Genomic DNA, 27,024 nt, shown 5'->3' on the forward strand with positions numbered 1-27,024 from the left:
ACCAGAACAGGCAGCACCAGACTGAAGAACTTCATAACCCAGCTGATGAGTGTCTCCTTCTGTCCGTAGGCCTGATGAAGTTCTAAAGGGCACATGGATGGCAATACCGGTGTCTTATCTCTGAGGGTTATGTGCAAATATAGTATTAAAGTAACTGTATAGCTATCATAAGAAAGCAGGCTCGAGAGCTTTTTTAAAATTTTGAAATATTTAGTTCTTGTTTGCTATAGAGAAGCTAGAAAGGTAAGGTAAGCAAAAAGAAAAATCACCGGTGATCTGACCATATAGAGACAGCTTCTGTTAGAATTTTGGTGTACATTTTCTGTGCATTTATTTAACTTTTTCATTTTGAATAAGAACATAAAGATAGTTTTCATAATGTTTTGAATTTGCTTTTTTATGTAAAGAATATACTGGGAATTCCCTGGCAGTCCAGCGGTTAGGACTCCGAGCTTCCACTTCTGGGGGCCTGGGTTTGATCCCTGGTTGGGGAACTAAGATCCCGCAAGCCGTGCAGCATGGCCAAAAAAAAAAAAAAAAAGAATATACTGGCAAATCTTTCCTGGTCAGTATATACATATCTTCAATAATGAAAAGATTTCTATATGGAAGTCACATCTTGAAGAGATAATTCTATATTATAGATTTATTATTTGACTGCTTTGCTTATACTGAAAACAGTTAAATAAAATGGGTTTTACTTTTTTGTGATAACTGCTTTACTGAGATATATTTAAAGTGTATAATTCAGTGATTTTTAGTATATTCATAGAGTTGTGCAACCATCACCACAGTCAGTTTTAAAACATTTTCATTACCCCAGAAAGAAACCCCATATCCTTTAATTAACATCCTCCAATTCCTTCCTATCCCCCAGTTCTAGGCAACCACTAATCAACTTTCTGTATCTATGGATTTGCCTATTCTGGGCACTTTATATAAGTGGAATCTTGGAATGTGTGGTCTTTTGTGACTGGCTTCTTTCACTAACCATAATGTTTTCAAGGTTCATCCGTGTAGCTTGTATCAGTACTTCATTCCTTTTTATGGCCAAATAATATTCCATTGTATGTTTATGCACATTTTGTTTTTCCATTCATCTTTTTGATGGTCATTTGGGTTGTTTCTCTCTTTTGGCTAGTAGCAGTAATGCTGCTGTCAACATTCAGGTACAGGTTTTTGTGCAGACATGTTTTCTGTTCTCTCGGGTGTATACCTAGAAGTGGAACTAGTGGGTCAAATGATAACTTTCTGTTTAACTGTTAGGGAACTGCCAGATTGTTTTCCTAAGCAGCTGTACCATTTTACATTCCTATCGCAGTGCCTGAGGGTTCCAGTTTTTCCATATCCTTGCTAGCATTTATGTCTTTTTGATTATAGCCATCCTAATGAGTATGAAATGGTATCTCATGTGGTCTTCATTTGCATTTCCCTGATGGCTGATGATGTGGGGCATCTTATATGCTTATTGGCCATTATTTCTCTTCTATTCTATTCAGTATCTATTCAGATCCTCTGCTCATTTTTCTAATTGAGTTGTCTTACTTATTATTGAGTTGTATGGAAGGGTTCCTTATATAGTCTAGATACAAGTCTCATATACATGATTTACAAAAATTTTCTCCCACTCAAAAACTTTCTCCCACTCAAGAAATTCCACCTTCTTGATAATGTTTTTTGAAGCACAAATATTTTTTTAGCTTTGTTGCTTGTGCTTACTCTTTTTTTTTTTTTTTTTAAATAAGTAAATGGAATTCCTTTGAGAATGCTTTGTTATATGGGGCAGGCAGGAGGAATAAAGCACTTCAAAATTTAATTTTTTGATCATTCTTTAAAAGTAGTATTTGAGTTAGAGGAAGTATTTATACAGTATCCTCATTTATGATAATGAATACTATGAAACAGTGTAAAACTGAAAATTAAAAAAACCCGCTGAGCAGTCTGCACCCTGTGGTCACGTGTGCTTGTGACCAAAGACAAGGAGGAAATAACAATTGAAAAGAGCTGGTTCAGTGATCAGATTATAGATGATTTCTTTTCCCCAAATTTTTTGTTACTTCTTTACGTCATCTTTTAAATGAAAGTAGTAATGAGAAAAGTTACTTGGGTGGTGGATTTGTTTAATCTTAATTTTTCCAAACTGGAAATGCTCTCTGTTCATTTTTTCAAGCATGGAACTTCTAATAGCAGCTTTTATTAATTGGCCATTTACCTGTGTTCCAGTTCCATTATGCTAAATGCTTTAGTCACATCATCTTCTCAGTCCTTATTTTTTAGTTCACAGTACAGTCCTGTGAGATGTGTGAAATAGTCCCCTTTTGAGGAGGAGGCTAAAAGGGGTTGGGTTCCTTGTCCAGAGGTACTAAATGGACATGCCAGGACTTGAGCCCAGGCCCAGAGGTGAGCCACCATGCAGCCCTGCCTCCTTTGGGCATGGAAGTTCAGAAGTGACAGGGCTGTCCTTGGCCAACAGGAGTCTGGCGTTTCATTAGGATGAGGAAAGTAGTTCTCTGTCCCCTCCTAGAGAGTTGATTTGGGACCTCATGCCTGATTGCCTTTGCTTTTGCTCCTAGCTACGAGGGCACTGGCCGGTCTCTGTCCCTCAAGCTAATTCAGCAGCTCCGTCAACAGAGTGCCCAGAGCCAGGTCAGCACCACCGCTGAGAACAAGACCACGACGACCGCCAGACTGGCATCAGGTACCCCTGGAGCTCTGAACGCGCCTGCAGTGCACAGCAAGTCACTTCACACTCTCCTGCGGGACCCTTCCCCTCATGACCTCATGGGTGGTAACAGACCATCTGACCATCAGGCAGAGAGGTTGAGTCCCCAAGAGGTGAAGTTGCTTTTCTCTGAGGAACAGCAAACCAGTGACCAGATGGGAGGCTGACCTGGGCCTTCTGGTGGCTAGACTCCTGTTTGTCACCATCTCAGGGCATTGGTTGCATTGACTTAGAGAGATCCCCTTGGGATTGGTGTCGAGGCAAGTTGAACATCCACCAGAACAATTTAAAACCACTCGCTTTAAATTCTTGAGCCATATTTTGTGAGCACCATGTGACAGAGATAAAGTAGAACATTTGCCTTGCTCTTCTGGACAAAAAGTATTTACTAGTTGTTCCTCACTGTGTGTGTGTGTTTTGCGGGGAACAGCGCGAACCCTGCATGAGGTTTCCCTGCACGAGTCGATCCGATACGCCCCTGGGGACGCAGTAGAGAAGTGGCTGAACGACCTGCTGTGCCTGGATTGCCTCAACATCACTCGGATCATCTCTGGCTGCCCCTTGCCTGAAGCCTGTGAGCTGTATCCTCCTGGGTTCCATTTGCCCTGTGAAAGGGAGAGGGGGCAATGGAAGGGTTGAACAAAGGGTTTTGGCCCTTTGGTTCATAGGCTGCTGCTCTAGGGAGAGGGGAACGTTGAATGTTGTTGATTTCCCTTCTTTTCCTCCCTAATGTGTTTCTGCTCAGAACCAGGGGCTCCTCTTCCCAGGCTGAGGGAAACCCGCATATCCAGGTGACCCTTGGAAGTAGTGTGTCCTGTTTTGGCTTCTCTTTGATTTGCTTTGGTTGCTTAACTCCAGATCCAGCTACTATGTTAATAGAGATACGCTCTTTTGCTACCACAAAGCCTCTGAGGTTTTCCTCCAACGGCTTATGGCCCTCTACGTGGCTTCTCATTACAAGGTAACTGCATCTAGCCCTCGGGTGAACTTGAGCAGTGAATTCCAGCACTGGGCAGTGCCTTTTGACTTGGCTTTTTGCGTGTTTTGTTACCCAGTGGCTCAGGTGACCATTCCACTGGGACTTGAACGTCCTGATGTTGGCAAGGTCCAGGGGTCCTGCTGGAGGGGTTGCATTTCCCATTTTTGTTCAGGCTTGTTGTGGGCTCCAGCTTTGCATACAGAGTGTGAGATTTCTGCATGTAGCTCCATGTGTGGTAGCTGGAGAGGGTGGAAAGTTTTGCCCATTTAAAAGGGGTACTTATATTTCTTGCCTGGTGGCTAAATGGATGGGCTGAGATGACGTAGCAGTTGTAATCCGGGGGCTGCTGTTTGACCTGAGACCAGCCTTATACCCCTGGGCTGTTTTTAAGGAGCAGTGAATGAGAATTTGGAATATTTGAAAGTCTTAAAAAGGCACATTGGAAAGGACACTTTTTGAGTGTCTAGGTAGCTTTTCTATGAACACCCTTTAAACGGAAAGCTGCAGGGTTGGTGTTAGAAGTGGTGAGAGGTTTTCTTGAAATAGCAGCCTCTTATCACGAAGAAGTTCGCTTCCCAGCTGTGAAGTATATAGCACTAACTAAGCAGGTCTCTGCTCCGGCTCTGCAGCCTCAGCACTCGTGGTGAGGTGACAGCAAACGTTGGAGGCTCAAGTCCCACTTAAGCCCTTATGGAGGGTCTCAGGCTGGCTGGCCAAGGTGCCGGAAAGGCGCTTTGACGGGTTTCAGCACATCACTTGGCTCTGGGGAAGGCAGTTCTCCAGTCATGACTGTGGAGTAGCCTCTCGAGTAAGGACGGGATGAGCAGTGCTTCTCACTGACCGTGTTGGTGCCCCACAGAACTCTCCCAGCGATCTCCAGATGCTTTCTGATGCACCTGCTCACCACCTCTTCTGCCTCCTGCCTCCCGTGCCCCCCACCCAGAATGCCCTTCCTGAAGTGCTTGCTGTCATCCAGGTACAGAAGCTGAGGTGTCCTTGTGGCATTGATTTTGGGACCCACATAGGCATCAAGGATTAGTGGCTTGGTAACCGCAGCGCAGAAGGGGAAGCTGTTGATTCCTGGTCTCAAGCCTAGTGACTGGGCGTATCCAGGCAGGCGATTAGCGTGCATCAAAGGAAACTACCACCCAGACAGAAACCCAAAGCCCCAGTGTTCATGGATGGGTGAAAATCAGAACTGGCCACTTGTATTTTGACTTTCAGCTCCTAAAACAGAACTTTGTTTTCCTCCTTTATTACTAAAGCAATACATGCTACTTGTAAAATTAGAAGACACAGATTGGGAAGATGTTTTTAATGCCTAGCCTGTATTTATGCATTTCTTTATCATTTTTCCTGTTCATAAACATGCGATCATAGTATTTGGTAATCTGGTTTTTTTTTCCAATGTGTCAGATAATCATAATCTGCATAATTTTTAAGGCTGCATTGTATTTCATGACATGCACGTACGGTACTGTGTTTAACCATCCTTCTGTTAGACCCTGGAGTCACTGACTGCACAGTTCTGTAGAGAGCCGCGTGAGCATCCTGAGTCTTAATTGATGAGCTCACATGTACACCATGTGTGGAGACCCTCTTCTAGTGTGGTTTTGCTCTCTGGGCCAGGAGGATGTCAGTATTCTGCCTTCTTAGTGACGGTGTCAGGATGCCCAGGGGACACAGTCATGAAACTTCTCTTGGAAACGGATGAGTCGGTTACAGGGTTAAGCGTGCGCTGGAGTGGAAACAGCCAGCCTAGTCAGAGCAAGGGCAGAGTGCTGGTGAGGTTCTGGGAGTGGCTCTGAGCCTGGAGCCGGCCTTTCTGTCTGCACTGTCCTGCTTCCCCAACAGGTGTGCCTCGAGGGGGAGATTTCTCGCCAGTCCATCTTGAACAGCCTGTCTCGAGGCAAGAAGGCTTCAGGGGACCTGATTCCATGGACAGTGTCGGAACAGGTGATGTGCTTTTTCCTGGTGTGACTGAGCGAGTGAAGCTGGCGGTGCTGGAGGCTGTCTTTTGTTGCTTAGTTACCGGCTTGTGTCTCCCCCCACAGTTCCAAGACCCAGACTTTGGCGGCCTTTCGGGTGGAAGAGTGGTTCGCATTGCTGTTCACCCGGATTATCAAGCGGTAACGTGTCCTCGTGTGTGCTGTAATTAGCTGCGGCCGTGTAGCTGGCCGCTCGTTAGGGCAGGTGTCCGCGGTTGTTTAAATAGGAAGCTGGTCAAGGAGTAGCAGATCCAGGTCCCCCTCTGCTGTGGACGGTTTGCCCGGGGCTGGGGGTGGGCGGGCAGGGTGATTGTATGTGCTCACTCTTTGTGAGGACAGGGGACTTGTGAACCAGATCTGCTTCCCGTAGTTACCTCCCGTCTTAGAAGTCCTCACCGAGGAGTTAGCTGTAGAGTCATCGGTTCCGAGCTCACTGATCTGTGGACCAGAAAGCATGCTCAGCCATCCTCACGTTCTTGACGGGCTGGACAGTGCGAGAGTGAGGGTCATGCCACGCTAGGTCTTAAGGGTCTCTGCTTTGACCTTGTTGAGAGGTTTCATTGGTTCTCTTTGCGAAGTGCAGTTTGACCTGGAGTGAAGGCTTTCTAGAAGCAATACAGGGGCGTAGAAGTGGTGTAGACACTGAGGACATCTCTCTTCCCTTTGCCTGTTTCCCTCTGTGTTTGCTCACAGATGGGCTATGGCAGCCGAGCCCTGCAGCTGCTGCAGATGTACTATGAGGGCAGATTCCCTTGTCTCGAGGAAAAGGTCCTGGAGCCCTCACAAGAAATTCACACTGTCAGCAGTGAGGTAAGCATCTTCTGGCCGAGCTCCTGGTTCCGGGGAGGGCCACTCTCTGGGTCTTCAGGAGTATCACCAAGAGCTGTCTTGTGGTCTGGGCTCTCTGAGCAGTAGCAGCAGAGTTCCTCTCTGGTTTTGGAGAAGCTTCTCTTTCTCCAGCTGACACTGAGGCCCTCGGATCAGCAGCATCCGCCTCACCTGGAGACTCTTGACCGCTGCCCCAGACCTCCTGAATCCCAGGCTTGGGGTGGGGCCCAGGAAGCTGTCTTAGCTCCCAGGTGATGCTGACCCACATGGCAGCTTAAAGCCACTGCTGTGCACTCTCCTTCTCTTAGTACTGAACCCACACTCAGGGAAGCTCTTTCCTTCTGGGTAAGAATGCTTAACGCTAGGAACTGGGACAGCTTTTCACACGGGCTCATTTGATTTTTCACAGTGTGCCTGTTCAGGAGGTGGGAGGTGGGAAGGGGCTTATACTTAAGGTTGGGCTCAGAGGTTTGTCACTTCCCAAGACACAGAGCCATCCGGTGACAGACCTGCATCTTCAGCCCCCATCTTCAGAACCTTACCTCTGTCTCTTCGTAAATGCGTTTGGCATTTCTAAACCGTGTGGCTGTTTCCTGAATTCTGGGTTTTGAGCAGTGTGAGTCCGTGCTTGTCTAGGGGTTTGGTATCCTTAGGAATGATGACTGGACTTAGTGGTGATTTTACATTTTAAAAACCAAGACACCTGTCCCGGTTTTTGCTGTGTTCGTCCAGAGCTTGGTGTGGCAGGGGTGCTTGGGACTGTCACTAACCTTCCTCTCTCTCCGCTGGGTGGACGTGCTCTCCTCTCTGGCATCCAGGCTGTCAGCTTGCTGGAAGAGGTCGTCACTCCCCGGAAGGACCTGCCTCCCTTACTGCTCAAACTGAACGAGAGGCCTGCCGAGCACCTGGACTACCTGGGGGTGTCCTACGGCTTGACCCCCAGGCTCCTCAAGTAAGCGTCTGCCTGCCCTTCCTCCCGCAGCGTCCCTTTGGCCTCGGTGTCCTGAGAATGAGAGTCCTGTGGGCTGCGTGTCTGCCTTTGCAGTGGTGTCAGCTGTCCCTGACGCCCCCACACCGCTGCCTCACCCCCCGCCCTTCCCAGCTCTGTGTGTCAGCCGCTCCTAGAAGGTACACGTGGTGACCTGCTCTCTGTATCCTTTGCAGGTTCTGGAAGCGAGCTGGCTTTGTTCCTGTTTATCTGAGACAGACCCCGGTGAGTGAGGCGTCTGGCAGAGGAGGGGGGTGACAGGTGTGTCCTTGCAGAGCCCTGGTGCCTCGCGGTGTGCCTGTGCTGCCAGGAGGCCGCTCTGAATGCCCCCAGAGCAGCCGCCCTTACGGAGGGCCACGCGGTCACTCTCCCCACTGTGCACTGTAGCGACTTCGTGCTCCACGCTGAGGTGGCGGAAGTGCACGTGGGCTTGTTCACCACGTTCTGGAATCCTGTCACTGGGGGCCTCCTCGAATTTGTATTTTTTAAAAATAGGAAGAAAAGTGGTTTTAGGGGAGGAGTGCATACTATAAGCTGGTATCTGAAGGAGGGATGTGCTTGTGTGGACAACAGAGCCATAGAGGATAAAATGGAAGATGAGAGAGTTAGTGGCTGTCAGTTCATTAAAAAAAAATTTATTTAGCACGTGCACTGAATCAAGCAGTGAGCAAGACAAGCCGTGAAGCTTATTTTCTAATGAGTAGAAATAGGCAGCAAAAAAGTGAGCAAACAAGAAGTATTCAGATAGTGACAGTGTAATGAGTGGTCAGGCTTCCGAGGAGTGACCTTTCAAACTGCAACCTGAATGATCAGAGTGGACCAGCCACGTGACAGTCCTGCCTGCAGAAAAGTGAGCGTATTCAAGCAGAGGGCACAGCAAATGTGAGGACCCGAGGCAGAAAGGAAGTTGGTGATTTGAAGGAAACAAAAGGCCAGTGTGGCTGGAGGGCCCTTGAAAGGAAAGGGTGGTGATTCACGGCGGGGCAGGTGGGTCTGGGCAGGGACTCTGCGCTCCCTCCCCGTTCAGGTGGAGGGAGGGGTTAGAGGGAAGGTGCTGGGGCTGCCGTGTAGACGATGGATGGTGGCCCATGAGTAGAGGTGGGGAGATGAGCAGCTTGGCTGGGGAGGACGTGGTGAGGGGAGAGAAGGGCCAGATGCCAGGGGTGTTTGGGAGGTGAACTGAGAAGAGTTGAAGGATGGGGGTGTGGAAGGTAAGTGAACAGAAGTATCAAGGGTAGTTCTTTGGTTTTTGGCTGGAGAGACTGGCTGAGAAACTGGGTGTTGGAGGTTCTGTTTCCTGAGATGACTCAATGGGGGGCTTCCCTGGTGGCGCAGCGGTTAAGAACCCGCCTGCCAGTGCAGGGGACATGGGTTCGAACCCTGGTCTGGGAAGATCCCACATGCCGCGGAGGAGCTAAGCCAGTGCGCCACAACTACTGAGCCTGTGCTCTAGAGCCCATGCGCCACAACTACTGAGCCTTCGCTCTAGAGCCCGTGCGCCCCAACAACTGAGCCTTCGCTCTAGAGCCCGCGAGCCACAACTACTGAGCCCGTGTGCCACAACTACTGAAGCCCACGTGCCTAGAGCCCATGCTCCGCAGCAAGAGACACCACCACAATGAGAAGCCCGCGCACCTCAACGAAGAGTGGCCCCCACTCGCCGCAACTAGAGAAAGCCCGTGAGCAGCAACGAAGACCCAACGCAGCCAAAAAATAATAATAATAAAATAAAATAATAAATAAATTAAAAAAGAAAAGACTCAATGGGGTAGGACCAGATTTGGAGGTGGAAGTGGGAATTGTTTTTGGCATAGTAAGTGTGTGATGCCTATTAGACAGCCAAGTGTGGAAGTATGGAATAGGCAGTTGACTACAGGAGTCTGGAGATCAAGGAAGAGGTCGGGGCTGGAGACAGATTTGAGAGCCATCAGCATACTCTTAATAGAATATACTCTCGGGGTCAAGGATTTTTTTGGTGCGGGGGGGGGGGTGTCTGTTTTCTTCACAGCTGTAACCCCCGCACTTAATAGCATCTGCTATGTATAGTACATGTTCAGTAAGCACTTTTGTTCAGTGAATAAGAATTTAAAGCTGTTGAAAGTAGGGGCTGAGCATAAAGAGGGTGAGTCCTTAGGCTCTGCAGCATTTAGAGGAATGAGTCAGGAAACACAGCAAGGGAGGCTGAGGAGTAGCCATGATCTGTAGGAGAAGGGCAGGGGCTGTGGTGTCAGAATCCAAGAATAACGAGCGTTCCAGGAAGGGGAGTCATTGCTGTCAGAGAACAAGTAAGGTTAGGACAGTTGACCACTGGATTTGTCGGTGTTGGTGATCTGAATAAAGGCAGCTTCAGTGGAGTGGCGGGATCAACCTGACGGGAGAGAATGGGAGGTGAGGAAATAGACTGAATACACGATTCCTACACCAGCCAAAGGGAGCAGAGGAATAAGGTAGCTGGGGGGAGATTGGAGTCAGGGCGGGTTTGTCAGCCGGGAGATTCCAGAACATGTTTGTTTGCTGCAGGGTATGATCCTGTAGAGATCATGCAGATGCAGGTGAGGGGGGCTGATTGCAGGACTACAGGCCCAGAAGAGGCAGGAGGGTAGGACCTGGAGTGCAGGGGCAGAGGTGGCCACCGCATCCCTCACAACAGGAGGGAAGCAAACAGTGGGCACAGAAGGTATTGGTCAGCTGGTGGAGTTGGTGCTGGGAGCATGAAGAAGTTCTCCTGATTGCTTCTGTTTTCCCAGAGAGGGGAGGCCAGCAGCTGAGAGGGAGTGTTGGAGGTTTGGTTTTGGAGAGCTCAAGGTCAATATCCAAGGGTGGCACCCATCTGAGAGTTCAAAGCTGGACTGATGAGGACCACTGGGTGTGTGGCTGCTTCCACGTGGGCAGGAGCAGCTGTAGAGGGGCTGGGTCCTTGTCAACGACCCTGGTCAAAGCTGGAATGTAAGTTTGGTGGTCGACTGCAAGGAACACACAACCAGTGAGTTCAGCGTGGACCACGGTATGTCCCTGTGGTCTTGTACTGTGCACTGCTTGTTTGTGACTTGGTGGTGGCGTTTTGTTACTTGAATGCCCTTCAGTTGAAATCCATTAGATATTTTTATGGTGTTGGGCTTCGTGGTTGTTGTGTAGTAGAAATTTTAAAACCTGTGGTTACTGCTTTAGTACCTAAAGGAGCCTGCACTTGCAAACCTGTTGCCAGCAGGGGAACTCTTGCCATGCTGTTTTTTGGCCATGCAGTTTTTGCTGCGAGCACCCAAAACACGTTGATTGGGTCATGTGGAGTTTAAGCTGTGATGCCTCTCGGTTCAGAATCTGACCTGATGTGAGCAAGGGGCTCACAGCAGAAGACATGCTCCGAAGGTCTGAGCAGCTTTGCGCCATCGCTGGGGCACCTGCTCAGAAGTTGCAGGGCAAAGTGGTCTCTGGAAGCTGTCGTGTAGGCAGTGGGCCCTGCGAGAATGAAGGCGAGGCCGCCTCTCCTGCTGGGGAGGAAGCAAGGGCCCGTGTGAGCGTGCTTGCCCTTCAGCAGTGACAGGTCCTTCATAAAAGGGGGTCTTGGTGCCAGTTAGGGATTTGTGTTTCCCAGAATGACCTGACCGGAGAACACTCGTGCATCATGCTGAAGACGTTGATGGACGAGGATGAGGCCGACCAGGGCGCCTGGCTCTCTGCCTTTTGGAAAGGTGAGTGGGAGTGGAGGTGGAGGGTGGCCAGGTGCAGGCACAGGGGCCTGCAGACCTCTGACACTGTGTGGTTGAACCCCGCAGATTTCCGAAGGCGATTCCTAGCCCTGCTGTCCTACCAGTTCAGCACCTTCTCTCCTTCCCTGGCTCTGAACATCCTTCAGAACAGGAACATCGGGAAACCCGTGCAGCCGGGTGAGCTGGTGGGGCGGCCAGAGGGCTGGCGGGGCTTGGTTGTGTGGAACAGGAGGTGGGCATGTGGTCCAGGAAGAGGGCTGGAGTAGGAATGGAGGGGCTGGTTCCAGGCCTGCATCTCCCCGACCCGCCTCTGCTCAGCAGGCCCTGCTCCGCCTCAGGGCCGCTATCATACACTGTGCCTGTCGCCTTCATGACAGGACTTGCAAGGTAGGACTTGGCTTTAGAGGTGTAAGTAGGCCTACAGCTGGTCAGTTATGGAACCTGATCTAAATCCTGTGAGCTAGGGTAACTAGCTCAATTCTGAGGCTCAGTTTCCTCATTCATGAAATTGTAATAAGAATATGCTGTCAACCTTCTGTGGCCAACACACAGAAGTGCTTTGGGCATGTAGATTCTGTCTGAATATTTAAGATACCAAAAAAGGTGCAAGGGATCATTAGTGTTAACAGCTGTGGGGTATTTTTTCCCTCTTGCTAGTTACGTGTATGTATACCCTTTTTTTGGGCCAATTATATTTTGGTGTAAAAATCTGTTTGTCGAGCTGGGTGGAGCATGCCTGTTTCCTGTGAAGCTGCGTCCTGAGAAGTGACGAAGTGGGGAAAGTGTTGCATTCCTCTAACCCCAGGGCACGGGAGCCTTTCTTGGTCTGATGTGTTGGCGTGGAACTCTGAGCAAGGGTGACACACCGTCTGTCCCCCTCCCTGCGTGGACCAAGCTGCCTCCCCTTTGCAGGAGGAGGGTCAGGGCGGCCCAGGGTGGGCAGGCACTTTCAGGTGGCTCCTCTCCGGTTCCTGCTGAAGGCCCGGTGGAGGAGCAGCTGTTGGGTGCCACCTGGGACCGTGTTGTGAGTGCCATCTGGGAATCTCGTCGGACCCTGCAAGGGCGTTGGGCTCACCTGACTGGTCTGGCTCTGTCGTATGTCCAGCCCTGTGCCGGGAGGAGCTGGAAGCACTCTTCCTCCCCTATGACCTCAAGAGGCTGGAGATGTATTCACGGAACATGGTTGACTATCACCTCATCATGGACATGATCCCGGCCATCTCCCGGATGTATTTCCTGAACCAGCTGGGGGACCTGGCCCTGTCTGCTGCTCAGTCGGTAGGTTACCTGCTGCTCGTGTGCTGGTTTTGTGGAGCAGTTTATATGCTGGGTGTTGGTCGGATGCTTTGACATAACTTTGTGCATTTAATTCTTCGTGGTGCTGTTGGGCGGGTAGTGGTCTCACCTTTTACACGTGGGGACTCTTGGGCTTTCCAGTCGAGCTGTGTGCCCAGCAGTACAGTAAGTAAGTAGAAGTGCTGCAGTCTGGACCCACGTTCTTCCACCCCACCACGTTGCCTTGATTCTTACTCTGCTTCATCAGAGGTCTAGGAGCACCTTGTACTTGTAGCGTAGCCATAAGGCAGCTGTTTGCCGGGATAAGAAGTTAGTTTGGAGATTTCAGGAGGAGGGAGTTTTCCTGGTGGTTTCAGTAACAGGATGAATGGGAAGATTCCACAATCGTGTCAGTCAGTGTTTTGGTCGAGAGAGAGTAACTCTGGTTCTTGGTGTCATTTTAATGGGCAAAAGCCTGTCCTGGCAGCCACTCCAACAGATTCTCCGTCCCCCAGGCTCTTCTCTTGGGGATTGGCCTGCAGCACAAGTCTGTGGACCAGCTGGAAAAGGAGATCGAGCTGCCCTCAGGCCAGTTGATGGGACTTTTCAACCGGATCATCCGCAAGGTTGTGAAGGTAACCTCACTCAGCTGAGGGCAGGGCTTTGGCTTGTTTTGAAAAATGTGTCAAACCCACTCCCTGCCCCAGGATGCAGAAATGTTAACATTTGGCTGTGTTTGCTGCAGATCTTCACACACACACACACACACACACACACACACACACACACACACACACACACACACACACACACACACACACACACACACACACACACACACACACACACACACACACACACACACACACACACACACACACACACACACACACACACACACACACACACACACACACACCCCTTCAGCTGTAACGTTCCGTGTTGTTTCCCAGAGGCACGCCTGATAGGAGTCTGACACCTCTCCAGGATGCAGAAATGTTAACATTTGGCTGTGTTTGCTGCAGATCTTCACACACACACACACACACACACACACACACACACACACACACACACACCCCTTCAGCTGGATCTGTAACGTTCCGTGTTGTTTCCCAGAGGCACGCCTGATAGGAGTCTGACACCTCTCCAGGATGCAGAAATGTTAACATTTGGCTGTGTTTGCTGCAGATCTTCACACACACACACACACACACACACACACACACACACACACACACACACACACACACACACACCCCTTCAGCTGGATCTGTAACGTTCCGTGTTGTTTCCCAGAGGCACGCCTGATAGGAGTCTGACACCTCTCCAGTCGGTGATTTCCTGCTCCTCCCGTGAGCGTGTGTACTCCTAAACCGTGCAGAGCGCGCGCTAAGTGACTTAGTGACGAGTGACTGGGTCTCTGCTGCTCCTTCATCTTCTGCTTCTCGGCCTTGGTCTTTTGTAGCTGTTTAATGAAGTGCAGGAGAAGGCCATCGAGGAGCAAATGGTGGCAGTGAAGGCCGTGGTTATGGAGCCCACGATGAAGACGCTGAGTGATGACCTGGTAGGAACACCGAACATCTGCCCCCTCCCCTGTAGGAAGAGTCCCCGGCGCTAGTGTTCTGGGGGTGTGGGGAGCGCGCTCCCCGAGCCTCCCTGCCCCTCGCGTGCACACCCGGTCCTTGACGAGGCCCCCAGCTGAGTGCGTGTGTGAGCTGGCAGTCCGGCAGCTGCTGTTGTGAACTACTTGTTTGATCTTATAGGTTTTCAGAAGGCACGTTTTATATTCATACACACTTTAGTAAGAGCTGCCTCTAACGCTGTGGGGGGAAACGTGCAGAAGGAGAGGCCTGCTGGTCGTCGCGGTCACGTTCTGCCCCCTGGCCTTTCCCTGGGATTTGTCCCCTGCCTGACTCTGACCTACTCTCTGTATGGGACTTCGACCACAGGATGAAGCAGCAAAGGAGTTCCAGGAGAAACACAAGAAAGAAGTGGGCAAGCTGAAGAACCTGGACCTCGCTCAGTAAGGCCCCTCGTGGGAAGCACGGAGCCTCTGCTGGTTGCTTCTAATTCGCTTCCTGGGTGCCCTGGAAGCTGTGTTTCATGGGATCATTTTTAGAAGCACTAGCAGCTAAAAACCTCCTAATTGGCTAATTGCATAATTTTGAAGGCTTTGTTTTCCCCAGATGAGCTCTGCCGCTTTGTAAGTCATGCCTTGCGGGTCGTGCTCCTGAGATCCCTTGGGTCCCATGTCATGCCCCGGGCCCCCAGGGAAGGGGCATGCTGATCCATGAGCATCCACTTTCAGTGGCCGCTTTTTAGTATTTGGTTTTTGATGTGAATTTGTTTGAAGAAAGGATCCTACCGCCAACGAACCAACAAAACCCCTTGTTCTAGAACCCTCCATGCCCTGGAGATTGCAGTCCTCTTTGAGCTGCAGCTATAATGGTGGTACCCGCCCGGTAGATGGATGTGAATAACCGCTCCAGACTTGGTGGCCTCTGAGCCTCTTTGACCTGTAGTCCCGTTGCTGAGTCATTAGTGATGGTGGTTGTTGGATGTGAGATGGAGGCGGCCAGGAGGTCCGTGGGCAAAGTATTGAGCTCTGCCCACAGCTTTGCGGCATCAAAGCCTTGACTTGTCAGGACTGCTAGATCCCAGAGAGGTGGGGCGAGGTGGGGCAGACAGGGCCCAGTCCGAGGGCGTGTGGGCTGTGGAGGTGGCGGTGAGCAAGGAGATGCTGGGGGTGACAGGCTCCTCTGGTGGGTGGTTGCTGAGAGTCAGGTGGGAGAAGTCGGGCAGCTGCCTTCTGTGCGGATCGACCCCTGCTAGCAGGCCTGACCGTGCTTGTTCCGGTGAAGTTCCTGTCCCCTGGAGCTCAGCTGCACGCCTGTCCCCTGCTCTCTGCTGTTCAAACGCTGGTGCAGCTCAGCCTGGCTTACGTGGTAGGACGTGTGTGATGAAAACGTTGTCACTCTCTTACTTTCTTTTAAGCGGCCTTCTCTTCTTTTGAGCAGGCTTTGATATTTCCTTTTATTTTTTAGATACATAATCCGTGGGGACGATGAAGAATGGAATGAAGTTTTGAACAAAGCCGGGCAGAATGCCTCAGTTGTCAGCCTGAAAAGGTGAGGGGCTGGCATACATCAGGCAGGGGAGGCATTCTGGCCTGTCTGCTTCGCTGGTAACTTTCACTAGGAAATAGGAGGTTGGAGCAAAAACTTTGAGGAAAGTCACTATTCTTTCCTTTGAGGGATGCTATTTTTGTATCATAGCTCCCACTGATCAGGCAGGGCCGTTGCTTAGGCCTGGATCTCTGCATCCCTCGTATTCTCAGACATGCCAGGGAGACAGGCTTGAGAACAGCCCTGGAGTTGCCGCTAACTGAGCACTTCCTGGGGGCTTTAATGCAGCATCCCCTTCATGCTCAAAACAGAGGTGGCTTTTTTCTTACATCACTGCTTTATTTATTTATTTTTATTGACGTATGATTGATTTATAATGTGTTAATTACTGCTGTACAGCAAAGTGACTCAGTTATACATATTTATACATTCTTCTTCATATTCTTTCCTAATACGGTTTATCACGGGACCTTGTTGTTCATCCATTCTGTATGTAATGGTTTGCATCTGCTAATCACAAACTCCCAATCCATTCCTCTCCCACCCACCTCCCCCTTGGCAACCCCCAGTCTGTTCTCTATCTCTGAGATTCTGTTTCTGTTTTTTTTGGTTTTTTTTCAGGCTTATTAAGCTTGACCTCTCTAAACTCACCCTTGCACTCTACCCCCTCAAACCTGGTTATTATTTTGCTTTTTTAATAGGGTTTTATGTGTGTTATACACAAATATAGTTCAATTCGTGTATGTCTTTTTTGAAACTTTCCTTGATAAAACACACAGCTTCTTCGTTATTTGTGCTTCTTTAAATTGCTGTGGCCCTGTCTTTTTCCCAGATTTGCTCTATTGATCTCTCTTTTTTGTTTCCCCCTTAATATTTATTTATTTATTTATTTATTTTGGCTGTGCTGGGTCTTAGTTGTGGCATGTGGGATCTTCCTTGCGGCATGCAAGATCTTTTAGTTGTGGCATGCGGACCTCTTAGTAGTGGCATGCAGGACTCTTAGTGCGGCACACACGCCAGATCTAGTTCCCTGGCCAGGGATCGAACCCGGGCCCCCTACGTCGGGGGTGTGGAGTCCTACCCACTGGACCACCAGGGAAGTCCCTGTTTCTGTTTCATAGATAGGTTCAATTTGTGTCGTTTTTAGATTCCACACATAAGTGCTATCATACAGTATTTGTCTTTCTCTTTCTGACTTATTTCACTTAGTATGATAAACTCTAGTTGCATCCATGTTGCTGCAAATGGCATTATTTTGTTCTTTTTTACAGCTGAGTAGTATCCCATTGTATATCTGTACCACATCTTCTTTATCCATTCCTCTGTTGATGGACATGTAGGTTGTTTCCATGTCTTGGCTATTGTGAATAGTGCTGCTGTGAACATAAGGGTGCATGTACTTTTTGAATTATAGTTTTGTCTGGATATATGCCCAGGAGTGGGATTGCTGGATTATATGGTAATTCTATTTTTAGTTTTCTGAGGAACCTCCATACTGTTTTTCACAGTGGCTTCACCAACTTACATTCCCACCAGCAGTGTAGGAAGGTTCCCTTTTCTCCACACCCTCTCCAGCATTTGTTATTTGTAGACTTTTTAATGATGGCCATTCTGACCCGTGTGAGATGGTACCTCATTGTAGTTTTGATTTGCATTTCTCTGATAATTAGCAATGATGAGCATCTTTTCACGTGCCTATTGGCCATCTGTATGTCTTTGGAGAAATGTCTCTTCAGGTCTTCTATCCATTTTTCAATTGGGTTGTTTTCTTTTGTTTTTAAGTTGTACGAGCTGTTTGTATAATTTGGAAATTAAGCCCTTGTCCATCACATCATTTGCAGATATTTTCTCCCATTCTGTAGGTTGTCTTTTCATTTTGTTTATGGTTTCCTTTGCTGTGCAAAAGCTTGTAAGTTTGATTAGGTCCCATTTGTTATTTTTCTTTTTATTTCTTTCTATTGCCTTGGGAGCCTGACCTAAGAAAACGTTGGTGTGATTTATGTCAGAGAATGTTTTGCCAATATTCTCTTCTAGGAGTTTTATGGGTATATCACTGCTTTAAAGATGAAGTAACCGAGGCTCTCAGGTGTTAAGTGACTTCCCAAGAAGCATATAGCTAGTAAGAGGCAGAGCCAGAATCAGGATGAGGTTTGTCCATTGCAAAGCCCAGAGTTTTACCTGTTATACTCTCCTTCCTCTAAGCCAGCGGTTCTCAAAGTTTTGGATCTCAGAGTTCCTTTATATCATAAAAATTATTGCGGACCCCAAAGGGCTTTTGTGCATGTGGGTTTTATCTATCAATATTTCCCATTTTTTAGAGACACAGATGTAGAGAACAAACGTGTGGACACCAAGGGGGGAAAGTGGAAGTGGGGGGAGGTGGTGGTGGTGGGATGAACTGGGAGATCGGGATTGACATGTATACACTAATATGTGTGAAATAGATAACTAATAAGAACCTGCTGTATAAAAAAATTAAATTAAATTAAAAAAAATTTCCCATTTTAGAAATGAAAAACTGAGAAATTTTAAAAAATGTTCATTCAGAATTAACAGTCATGGACTCTACGGGTTTTTTGTTTTTAAAAATACCTTTTTCATAAAAATCTCAGTGAGAAGAGTGGCATTGTTTTACATTTACATTTTTGCGGATCTTTTTAATATCTGGCATACTAGAAAGCAGCTGGATTCTCCTGTCTGTTTCTGCATTCAATCTGTTGTGCTATCACACATCTTGTAGCCTCTGGAAAACAAAACAATTGGGAGAGAATGAAAGTGGAAGAGGCAAATAATGTATTAGGATTATTATGAAAATAGTTTTGACTTTGGGGCCCACCAGGAGGGGTCCTGGGGGACTCCAGGACTCCCTGGACTACTCTTTGAAAACCTTCGCCCTCAGCTGCTTCTCTGCAGAGCGGTGTGTTTGTAGATGACAGTGGTTCCGTGGGGCGGCACCTTCACTGGAGTTTCCCTTGGGAAGATAGTGAGGCCTCCCCTGTCCTGGGCCTCTGGAGATGAGGCTTCCACAGCTGGTTTGGGGGTTTGTGGGGGTGGTGAGTTCTTGGCATTGCCATAAACAGGGTCCCCTGAAGAGTTTATTTGGAAAGAGGAAATCTTGTGACTCTAGGAGCCATAGTTCCCAGAAATCAGATATTCTCTTCTGCTGTCTCCATGAATCACTGTGCTACCTGGAAGATTCCAGCATCGGTGCTAGCCTCATTTTCCTGATGGTCTCTGATGTGGCACAAAAGCCCGCTGTCAGTGTGTCCTGACTTCTGGTTTGGACAATACGGCAGATGCGGCCCAGGGCCCGTGATGGCCGCGTATTGAGTGTGGCGGCTTTGAACAAGGCCGGCTCTGGGCCTGGTGTGGAGACGGCCTGCTTCAGTGCTCCGCAGAGCTCGGTCTCTCCCGCTGTTGGTTTGGCTGTCACTGCCCCTGAGGAGCCATCTGCATTACCCAGTCTGTGTGGCCATTCATGCGCTTGAGGGGTCTGGGGAAACGTGAAAGCTTGCCCTTTTGGAGGTAAAAATGCTGATAACTGTCGTTCCGAATTCTTTGAGGCCTTTCTTCTGTCTTCTGAGCAGTCACTTCATTCAGGTGATGTTAGGTCTCAGGACAGAATTGCTCACCCTCCCCTTACAGGGAGGTGTTTGTTTCCAGGGCAGAATGACACTGGAGAGAATCCTTAACCTATAAGGGGAAAGGAAGGTGGCCATTTGCTGAGCTATTCTCATGTTAATCTATCTGTGAGGAACCTGCCGGCCAGCTGAAATGTGTACCCGAGTTACTATCCCTTTGGGTTTTCTTCTCATTTAGGAAAAATAAAATAACACATCAAAAAGTATTGTATGGTTTTCCTGGGAGTTTCGTGCTTTGTATTAGGGACTATCCTCAGAGTCATTGGGATAATATGTCTGGTTTCCAGCGTAATCCTTAGTGGTAAGTGGTGGGAAGGAATTTTCCTTCTAACGCCTTAGATTTTCCTTAAAGTCTTGGGAGGGGGAAACGTACAGATTTCAGGAGTTAAGGCGTAGATTTGTTTCTCCACAGACTGAGAGCTTGGTCAGGGCAGGAGCTGGGTTGGTGTGGTGTACCCCCAGACCCCAGCACAATGCCCTGTAGGCCTGCGGAGGACATTGCTGTGTGACTGCACGTTCTTACATCACGTTTCAGATGGCGGAAACCCTTTTTCAGACAAAGCAAAGCAAGCTTAAAGCAAAGCAGCCTGAAAGGTTACAGATCCAGGCATGCTTCATTCTTTCTCTTTCTACTCCTGTTTTTTCTTCTCCAGTGACAAGAAAAGGAAGTTGGAAGCCAAACCAGAACCCAAACAGAACAAAAAGTTGAAGAAAAACAGAGATGTGAAGAACAAAAAAGATACAAAACTGAAGTGGAAGAAATAGTGGAGAGTAACTTGGGTGTCGGTGGCTGACTCGTAAGGAGATACCCTGACTTTCTGAACTGTCTCTGGCTGGACTGAGTGGCAGCTGACTAGACTATTAAAAGCAGTCGCTTCTGAATGGGTCTGCTTAGAACTCGATGGTTGGCAAACCTCCGGCACCGTCCCTCCTCCCCCCAGTCCAGGCCTGCCTTTCCCATTCGTTCATATTTTGCTTTGAGCCCAGGTTTTTCGGTTCCTTCTCGCACGTGTAGAAGCCACGCTGGCTCTTGTCCCTCCTCGGGCGTCAAGTACACGGTCTTCTGGGGATGTTCAGGAGGCTGCTGGGGGAGCACCGGGGCCTCTTGTTATGAACTTGTCCAAACTCCCTGGGGCCTGGAGCTGCAGAGGCTCTAGCGCAGCCAGGACTGGCATCCTGGGACCCACATTGCCACGTGCCGTTCCTCTCCTGGCCCTGGCAGTGGCCCAGAAAAGCCTGAGTTCTTAGGATAGGAAGGATATGACATCTGAGTCCCCAATACCTGTGATTTCATCCATTTGGGAAAAAATGTTGGGAAAGACCCTTTTGCTGGCAGGGGTGAGGGGGTTAGAGAATCTATTTTTAATAAATTACATCCTAGAAAGATCAGCTGCCTGTGTGCTCGTCAACTGAACGTAGGTGGAAGTTGCACTTTGCTCATTTCTTTTGGTGGATCTTGGCTGCCGGTACACTTGGGAGGGTGCTGGCATCAAGGCCGAGGGTGGGCAGCGTGGCCAGGGCTTACTGACCCAGGAGCCCATGGGAGAAGTGGCCGTGCTGACCGGTGCTCGCTGTGGTGGTTCCGAGGGACTTGGGATGGCACCTGGAGGCCAGCTAGCTGGGCCTCTTCTGCCTAGCTCCTGTCAGGTCGTTTGGTCCTCTCCACAGAAATTATGTGGTGGCTTCATGTGTATTTTGGAATGCTTGATGGTGTCTGCTTTCCAGTCCCGAATCTGATACCATTGTCATTGAAACCTTGACCCTGCATCCCCAACCAGGGATCGAACCAGGGCCCCCTGCAGTGGAAGTGTAGAGTCCTAGCCACTGGACGGCCAAGGAATTTCCGCTCTGCGGGTGCTATAGGATTGTTCCTCATCCACGTCACCAGGTGCAAGGAGAGCTCAGAGTGGTAGTCAGTTCCGTCGTGCTCTGGTTCTGATCCGCCTTTCTCCCCGCCTCCGCGTGTGGGTTAATGGCGATCCTTCGGAGCTCGCTGACCGTGTCGGATTTCAGCTTCTGTATTTTTCCTTATTTTAAAAAAACTCATGTGGTGGCCTTGGTTACTGATCTTCCTTGGTTTTTGATAGACTTTTAAAAGGACTGGGCCTCTGTGAGTCCAAATAGATCCTTTCCTCAGCCCTGATAGGTAATCTGGTTCCTAGAAGTCTGGCGTGTGGACGGGGAAGGAAAGGGAGGGAGCTTCTGGACCAAAGAGGGTTAAATGTGCACCTCCCAGGACAGATGGCCACGGGGAGACAAGCAGATTCTGACTGCGTACCTGGGACCACTGTGCCTTGTCCCTGTAGGTGTAGGGCCTTTTGTCTCCTGGAGCTGCAGACCCCCTATTAAGTCTGAAGGAAAGTTTAATGAGATGAAAAAATTTTTTGATCCATTTTTCTCAGGTGAGTGCCTGTGCCTGCCTTTCAAAGACGATTTTCTTAAGGAGAGCGGCTAAAAAGCAGAGTCACAGCCCCAAATGGTCTGAGCTGAATGGCATCTTAAACCTCTCCAGCCACGTCGTCCCACAGGTGCAGGACCCAGATCGGCCGAGCCCTTGCTTGGCCCCTCTAGCCCCAAAGCCCGTCCTCTGATCTGCTCCAGGGAGCCTTCCTGGCCTTGACACTGGCTCTGCCTGGCCCTTGCTGTGACCTGGGGCACACCTCGTAACCCAGGTCCACATCTTTGTAAACCGTAGGTGGTCATGACAGCACCTCCCTCACGGGGCTGCCGCGAGGAGCTGAGAACAGTGCCTGGCGTGCAGCAGGCACTCACCAAGCCTCTCTGGGTTCTGTGGCATGTGCCAGTGTAACCCGGGGAGCTGCTCCATTACCCACGAGCGCTAAGAGGGGCTGAATGAGGACTGGCTGGCTTTGTTGTAAACCACAGGCTGTGCTCGAAGAGGCCCACCAGGGCAGCTGGGAGCGTGCGCTTTGTAGTCAGACCAGTGCAGCTCTGTGTTCTCTGACAAGCCTCTTGACTGACAGCCTTTCCCTTTGCGCGTGAAAAGGAAGTGAGCATTTCGCCTACTCTGTAGTCTTGGCCTTTTTATGTGCAAAGCGTGTGTTCCTAAACAGGTCTCTGCACTTGGTGGTTGTGATCTTGGGTTCTCCTCCAAACCTGAAAAAGCACGCCTCCCCCAGACCTCACCATCTGGCCTCCAGACAGAGTGACATCTGTAAAGCTCGCTGTCTCAGGAAATCTCACTTGCAAAATGAATTCAGATAGGCTGCCTATGAATGCTGTCACCAGCCTGGGGAAGGGGCTGAAGAAGCCTGAACAAAGAAGAGTCCTCAATGGTCTCCACCCCCCGCCCCCCCCCCCCCACCGAGCTGGGAGGGGGGGCCAGTACTGGCCGGCTTCAGCGCTTCCAGTGCTCGTCTGTCCCCCACAGTCCCGGAGGACTCCGGGGTGACCAGGAGATGACACAAAGGGGGCTGTTGAGGCTGGGGGAGGGGAGGAAATCGGTGACCGTCACCTTGGACAAATGTAGACTCATTATCAGAGGCCATTACACCAGCCGCAGGTCCGAAGGCCTGGAGGGGGCGGGGTTGGCATCCCCAGGGCCTGAATAGGCAGTTCAGACTCCAGACGGCTGCCCTCCACTCTGTAAACAACTGGTGAAAGTTGAAAGGGGGTGCGGATTCTGCAGAAGGGTGGGGCGGCAGGACAGGGAGATGCTGAAGCTTTTCTTGCGTTGCTTGCAGTGGTTCTGCTGAGGAGGAAGCTGTGATAATCCCGGCATCTGGATGCTATCGGGCAACCGGCAGGAGCAGAAAGGAAAGGGAAGTATGGGGAGGAGGAAAGCAGGGGGCCGGACGCTGCTGAGGAGGGCACGCTCGGTGTCAGCCTTGGCGGCCCGGGCTGGACTCGGGCTCCCTCTCCTCTGGATGGGTTTCCTGGGGAGATTCCGGCTGAGTTAGCCCAGCTTCTCACTGCCTGCGGGGCAGCTAGAGTAGAACGAAGTCCCCCTTGCTTTTCAGGGACTCCTGCTAAGGAGAAGTCCACTGTCTTCTTCCCGGCCTGCCTCTGGCTGCCGACAGCCTGAAGCAGGCAGCGGACGAGAGATGCCCCCATGCTCTGGAGCAGTGGCCCGACGAGGAGGCCCGGCCGCCGGGGCAAGTAAGGTGACCAGACACACCCCCGTTTCCATTCTAGTCCTCCTGGCCCCTTGGAGAATGTCGGATTTTTTTTCTAATTATTTAAGTGCTTGCTTTAGAGCGTGTTTCTGCTACACGCAGGCTCAAAACGGCCCCACCCCTCCCTTATCTCACCTTCCCTTCAACCGTCTGCCCCCCAAAAAGAGAAAATATGGCTGAGCTCCCGTCTAGAGCCAGGTGCTGACTAGATCTTGCCTCTTAGGCTGCGTGCTTGACTGAGGCACGTCCTGCAGGGCTGGGGGACTTGTGGGGAGGGTGGACACGGACCTCTGTGGGGGATCCCCTGCAGGTGGCGAGTGCTGGGGAGGGACCACCCCCCAAGCTCCCTCAGGGGCCTCGGACCAGGAGGATGGTGCCGAGGGGTGCGCCTCCTCCCCAAGGCCCCCAGAGGGCGCCATGGTCCGTGCTGAGCCCTCTCCCCACGGAGGCCAGGGCCCCAGGCTGCCTTGCCTGGGCTCCACCAAGCAAAGCCCACAGCAGGCCTTTCCTGGGACTGACCCCGTGCGGTCTTCACGTTGTCCCCCAGCTCCCGAGTCCTGGCCTGTCGGTCACCGAACCACAGCCACTCCAGTGTTCCTAGCGGCCTTAGGAATTTCTCTGCCTGCTTCAGGCAGGAAACATTTTTCAAAGCCTTTATTTCTGCCTGGACTTCGCACCTAAGACAAACTACAGCCGACCCCAGAAAACCCTCGGGCCTGAGTCACCGGCTTCCGGTCCTCCCTGCATTAACAGGTGACACAGCCAGCTTGGGCTCAGCAGGGCCTGAAGGCAGCAGCCACCAAAGGGCGGGGGCCCCTCCTCAGGCCCCCCTCTTCCTGTGCTGGGCCACACAGATTTTGACTGTGCGAGGGAGGGTTTGCAAACAACTATCCCAGTAGCCCCTGCATCAGGGGTGTGGGGAACCTGGGCTCGGGCAAAGCAGGAAAGCCCCTGGCGGCTGTCTTTCTAAACACTTTTAAGTATAGTTGATTTACAATGTTAATTTCTGCTCTACAGCAAAGTGATTCAGTTTTATATACATATATATATATATATATATATATATATATATATATATATATATATATGTATATATGTCCTTTTTTGTATTTTCCATTATGGTTTATCATAGGATATTGAATCTAGTTCCTGTGCTATACAGTAGGACCTAGTTGTTGATGCCTTCTGTATATAATGCTGTGTCTGCTAATCCCAAACTCCCAGTCTACCCCTCCCCCACCACCCTCCCCCTTGGCAACCACAGGTCTGTGCTCTGTCTGTGAGTCTGTTTCTGTTTCATAGATATGCTCATTTGTGTCGTATTTTAGATTCCACATATAAGTGATATCATATGGTATTTGTCCTTCTCTGTCTGACTTCACTTAGTACGATAATCTCTAGGTCCATCCGTGTTGCTGAGTTCTTTTTCGTGGCTGAGTAATATTCCATTGTATGTATGTTCCACATGTTCTTTATCCATCTGTCAATGGACATTTAGGGTTGTTTCCATGTCTTGGCTATTGTAAATAGTGCTGCTGTGAACATGGGGGGGGGGGTGCATGTATCTTTTTGAATTATAGTTTTGTTTGGATATATACCCAGGAATGGGATTGCTGGGTCGTATGGCAACTCTATTTTTAGTTTTTGAGGAACCTCCATACTGTTCTCCATAGTGACTGCACCAATTTACATTCCCACCAACAGTGTAGGAGGGTTCCCTTTTCTCCACACCCTCTGCAGCATTTATTATTTGTGGACTTTTTGACGATGGCCATTCTGACCGGGGTGAGGTGGTACCTCATTGTAGTTTTGATTTGCATTTCTCTAATAATTAGCATATTTTCATGTGCCTATTGGCCATTTGTATGTCTTCTTTGGAGAAATGTCTCTTCATGTCTTCTGCCCATTTTTCGACTGGGTTGTTTGTTTGTTTTTTGATATTGAGCTGTATGAGCTGTTTGTATATTTTGGAAATTAAGCCCTTGTTGGTCACATCATTTGTGAATATTTTCTCCCAGTCTGTAGGTTGTTTCATCGATGGTTTCCTTTACTTTGCAAAAGCTTATTAAGTTTGATTAGGTCCCATTTGTTTATTTTTGCTTTTATTTCTGTTGCCTTAGGAGACTGACCTAAGAAAACATTGGTATGATTTATGTCAGAGAATGTTTTGCCTATGTTCTCTTTTAAGAGTTGTATGGTATCATGTCTTATATTTAACTCTTTAAGCCATTTTGAGTTTATTTTTGGGTATGGTGTGAGGGTGTGTTCTAACTTCATTGATTTGCATGTGCCTGTCCAGCTTTCCCAACACCACTTGCTGAAGAGATTGTCTTTTTTCCATTGTATATTCCTGCCTCCTTTGTTGAAGATTAATTGACCATAGGTGAGTGGGTTTATTTCTGGGCTGTCTGTTCTGTTGCACTGATCCATATGTCTGTTTCTGTGCCAATACCGTGTTGTTTTAATTACTGTAGCTTTGTAGTATTGTCTGAAGTCTGGGAGGGTTAGGCCTCCTGCTTTCTTTTTCCTCAGGATGGCTTTGGCAATTCTGGGTCTTTTGTGGTTCCATATAAATTTTAGGATTGTTTGTTCCAGTTCTGTGAAGAATCTGACAGCTGTCTCATTGCTGGCATTGTGTTCCCGTCCTTCCAGTCCAGCTCAGTGGCACGTAAGTGCTCAACGAATGGGAACACACCTACCCCACTGGACAGAACAGGAAAACTAAGTCCCAGCGAGGGCTGGACTGAGGCTGAGGTACTAAGTGGGGTAGGGCAGGGGTTGGCAGGTGGCCACAGCACAGCTTCCAGCAGGGGTTCTTTCCCTCTGAGACATGGGTGCCCCAAGTAACCAGGGAATCAGCTCTGGGTTCTCTTCCTGGTCCTAAATGGGCTCCTCCCCAGCTCTGAACTTTGGATAACCCTCTGTCAGGAGCCATGAGGCCAAGGTCATTGTTAACAAGTGTTTATTGTTAATAAAACCATAGCACATTTACAATAAGTGACAACATTAATGTATAGTTACAGTATCGTACAATATTACAGCAATAAAATAACGCCTATTCCTTTGTACATCCAGCTCCCGCAGCTAGTTGAAAATATTTTCCAGGGTTGCAAGCCCCCAGGGGTTTTTCAAGGTGACCGAAGTGACACCTCCTAAAGTGCCTGGGGCTTCTGGTGAATAAATAGTTTCTAAGGTACGGCCAGACAGCTGAAGGCGACATCCAGCACAAGCTGTCCAGAAGGTTCCCCCAGTGTCTGGCCCATAAATACGACAAGGGTCTAGGCCCAGCGCTGTGTCTCCACCCCAGGAGAGCCTGGAGCCTAGAGAATGTCTGTCAGCGGCAGGTAGTGGGGAAGAAGTAGAAGGGCCTCCTCTCCCAGTCCTTGCCTTCCACCCATGCCCCGTCCTTTAATTCCCCAAGACCCGCAGTTCCCAATGGGAAGTGTGGGCCCTGCTCTCCAATCCAAATTAAAGGACTTTTCCACTGGAGAAACTGGACCAGGGGGGCCGTTTAGGGCTCTGCCTCCGGAGCCCACAGAGGCAGCCTGATTCTAGGCTTGGGATTTCAGCATCGACCCTGAAAACAGCAGCAGCAACAAAAGCTGAGGCCACCAGGCTCCTCCGCTGTACCC

At 49.5% G+C, this 27,024-nt stretch overlaps 1 protein-coding gene across 1 annotated transcript in view; it reads left to right on the forward strand.

Moving 5' to 3' along the window:
* The window catches only part of NAT10 (N-acetyltransferase 10), a 39,821-nt gene extending 19,176 nt beyond the window's left edge, over nt 1-20,645 (forward strand). The window contains exons 13-29 of the mRNA XM_068556475.1: nt 2,574-2,698; nt 3,153-3,303; nt 3,587-3,683; nt 4,561-4,677; nt 5,556-5,657; nt 5,756-5,830; nt 6,383-6,499; nt 7,336-7,469; nt 7,682-7,730; nt 11,098-11,194; nt 11,279-11,389; nt 12,318-12,490; nt 13,003-13,122; nt 13,956-14,054; nt 14,440-14,513; nt 15,535-15,618; nt 19,910-20,645. Coding sequence (XP_068412576.1) covers nt 2,574-2,698; nt 3,153-3,303; nt 3,587-3,683; nt 4,561-4,677; nt 5,556-5,657; nt 5,756-5,830; nt 6,383-6,499; nt 7,336-7,469; nt 7,682-7,730; nt 11,098-11,194; nt 11,279-11,389; nt 12,318-12,490; nt 13,003-13,122; nt 13,956-14,054; nt 14,440-14,513; nt 15,535-15,618; nt 19,910-20,021 — 1,837 coding nt within the window. The 3' untranslated portion in view covers nt 20,022-20,645. The remainder of the gene's footprint in view (nt 1-2,573; nt 2,699-3,152; nt 3,304-3,586; nt 3,684-4,560; nt 4,678-5,555; nt 5,658-5,755; nt 5,831-6,382; nt 6,500-7,335; nt 7,470-7,681; nt 7,731-11,097; nt 11,195-11,278; nt 11,390-12,317; nt 12,491-13,002; nt 13,123-13,955; nt 14,055-14,439; nt 14,514-15,534; nt 15,619-19,909) is intronic.
* The last annotated feature ends 6,379 nt before the right edge of the window (nt 20,646-27,024 follow it).

The sequence above is a fragment of the Eschrichtius robustus genome, chromosome 11 (genome assembly GCF_028021215.1).
Source record: "Eschrichtius robustus isolate mEscRob2 chromosome 11, mEscRob2.pri, whole genome shotgun sequence".
Lineage (NCBI taxonomy): Eukaryota > Metazoa > Chordata > Mammalia > Artiodactyla > Eschrichtiidae > Eschrichtius > Eschrichtius robustus.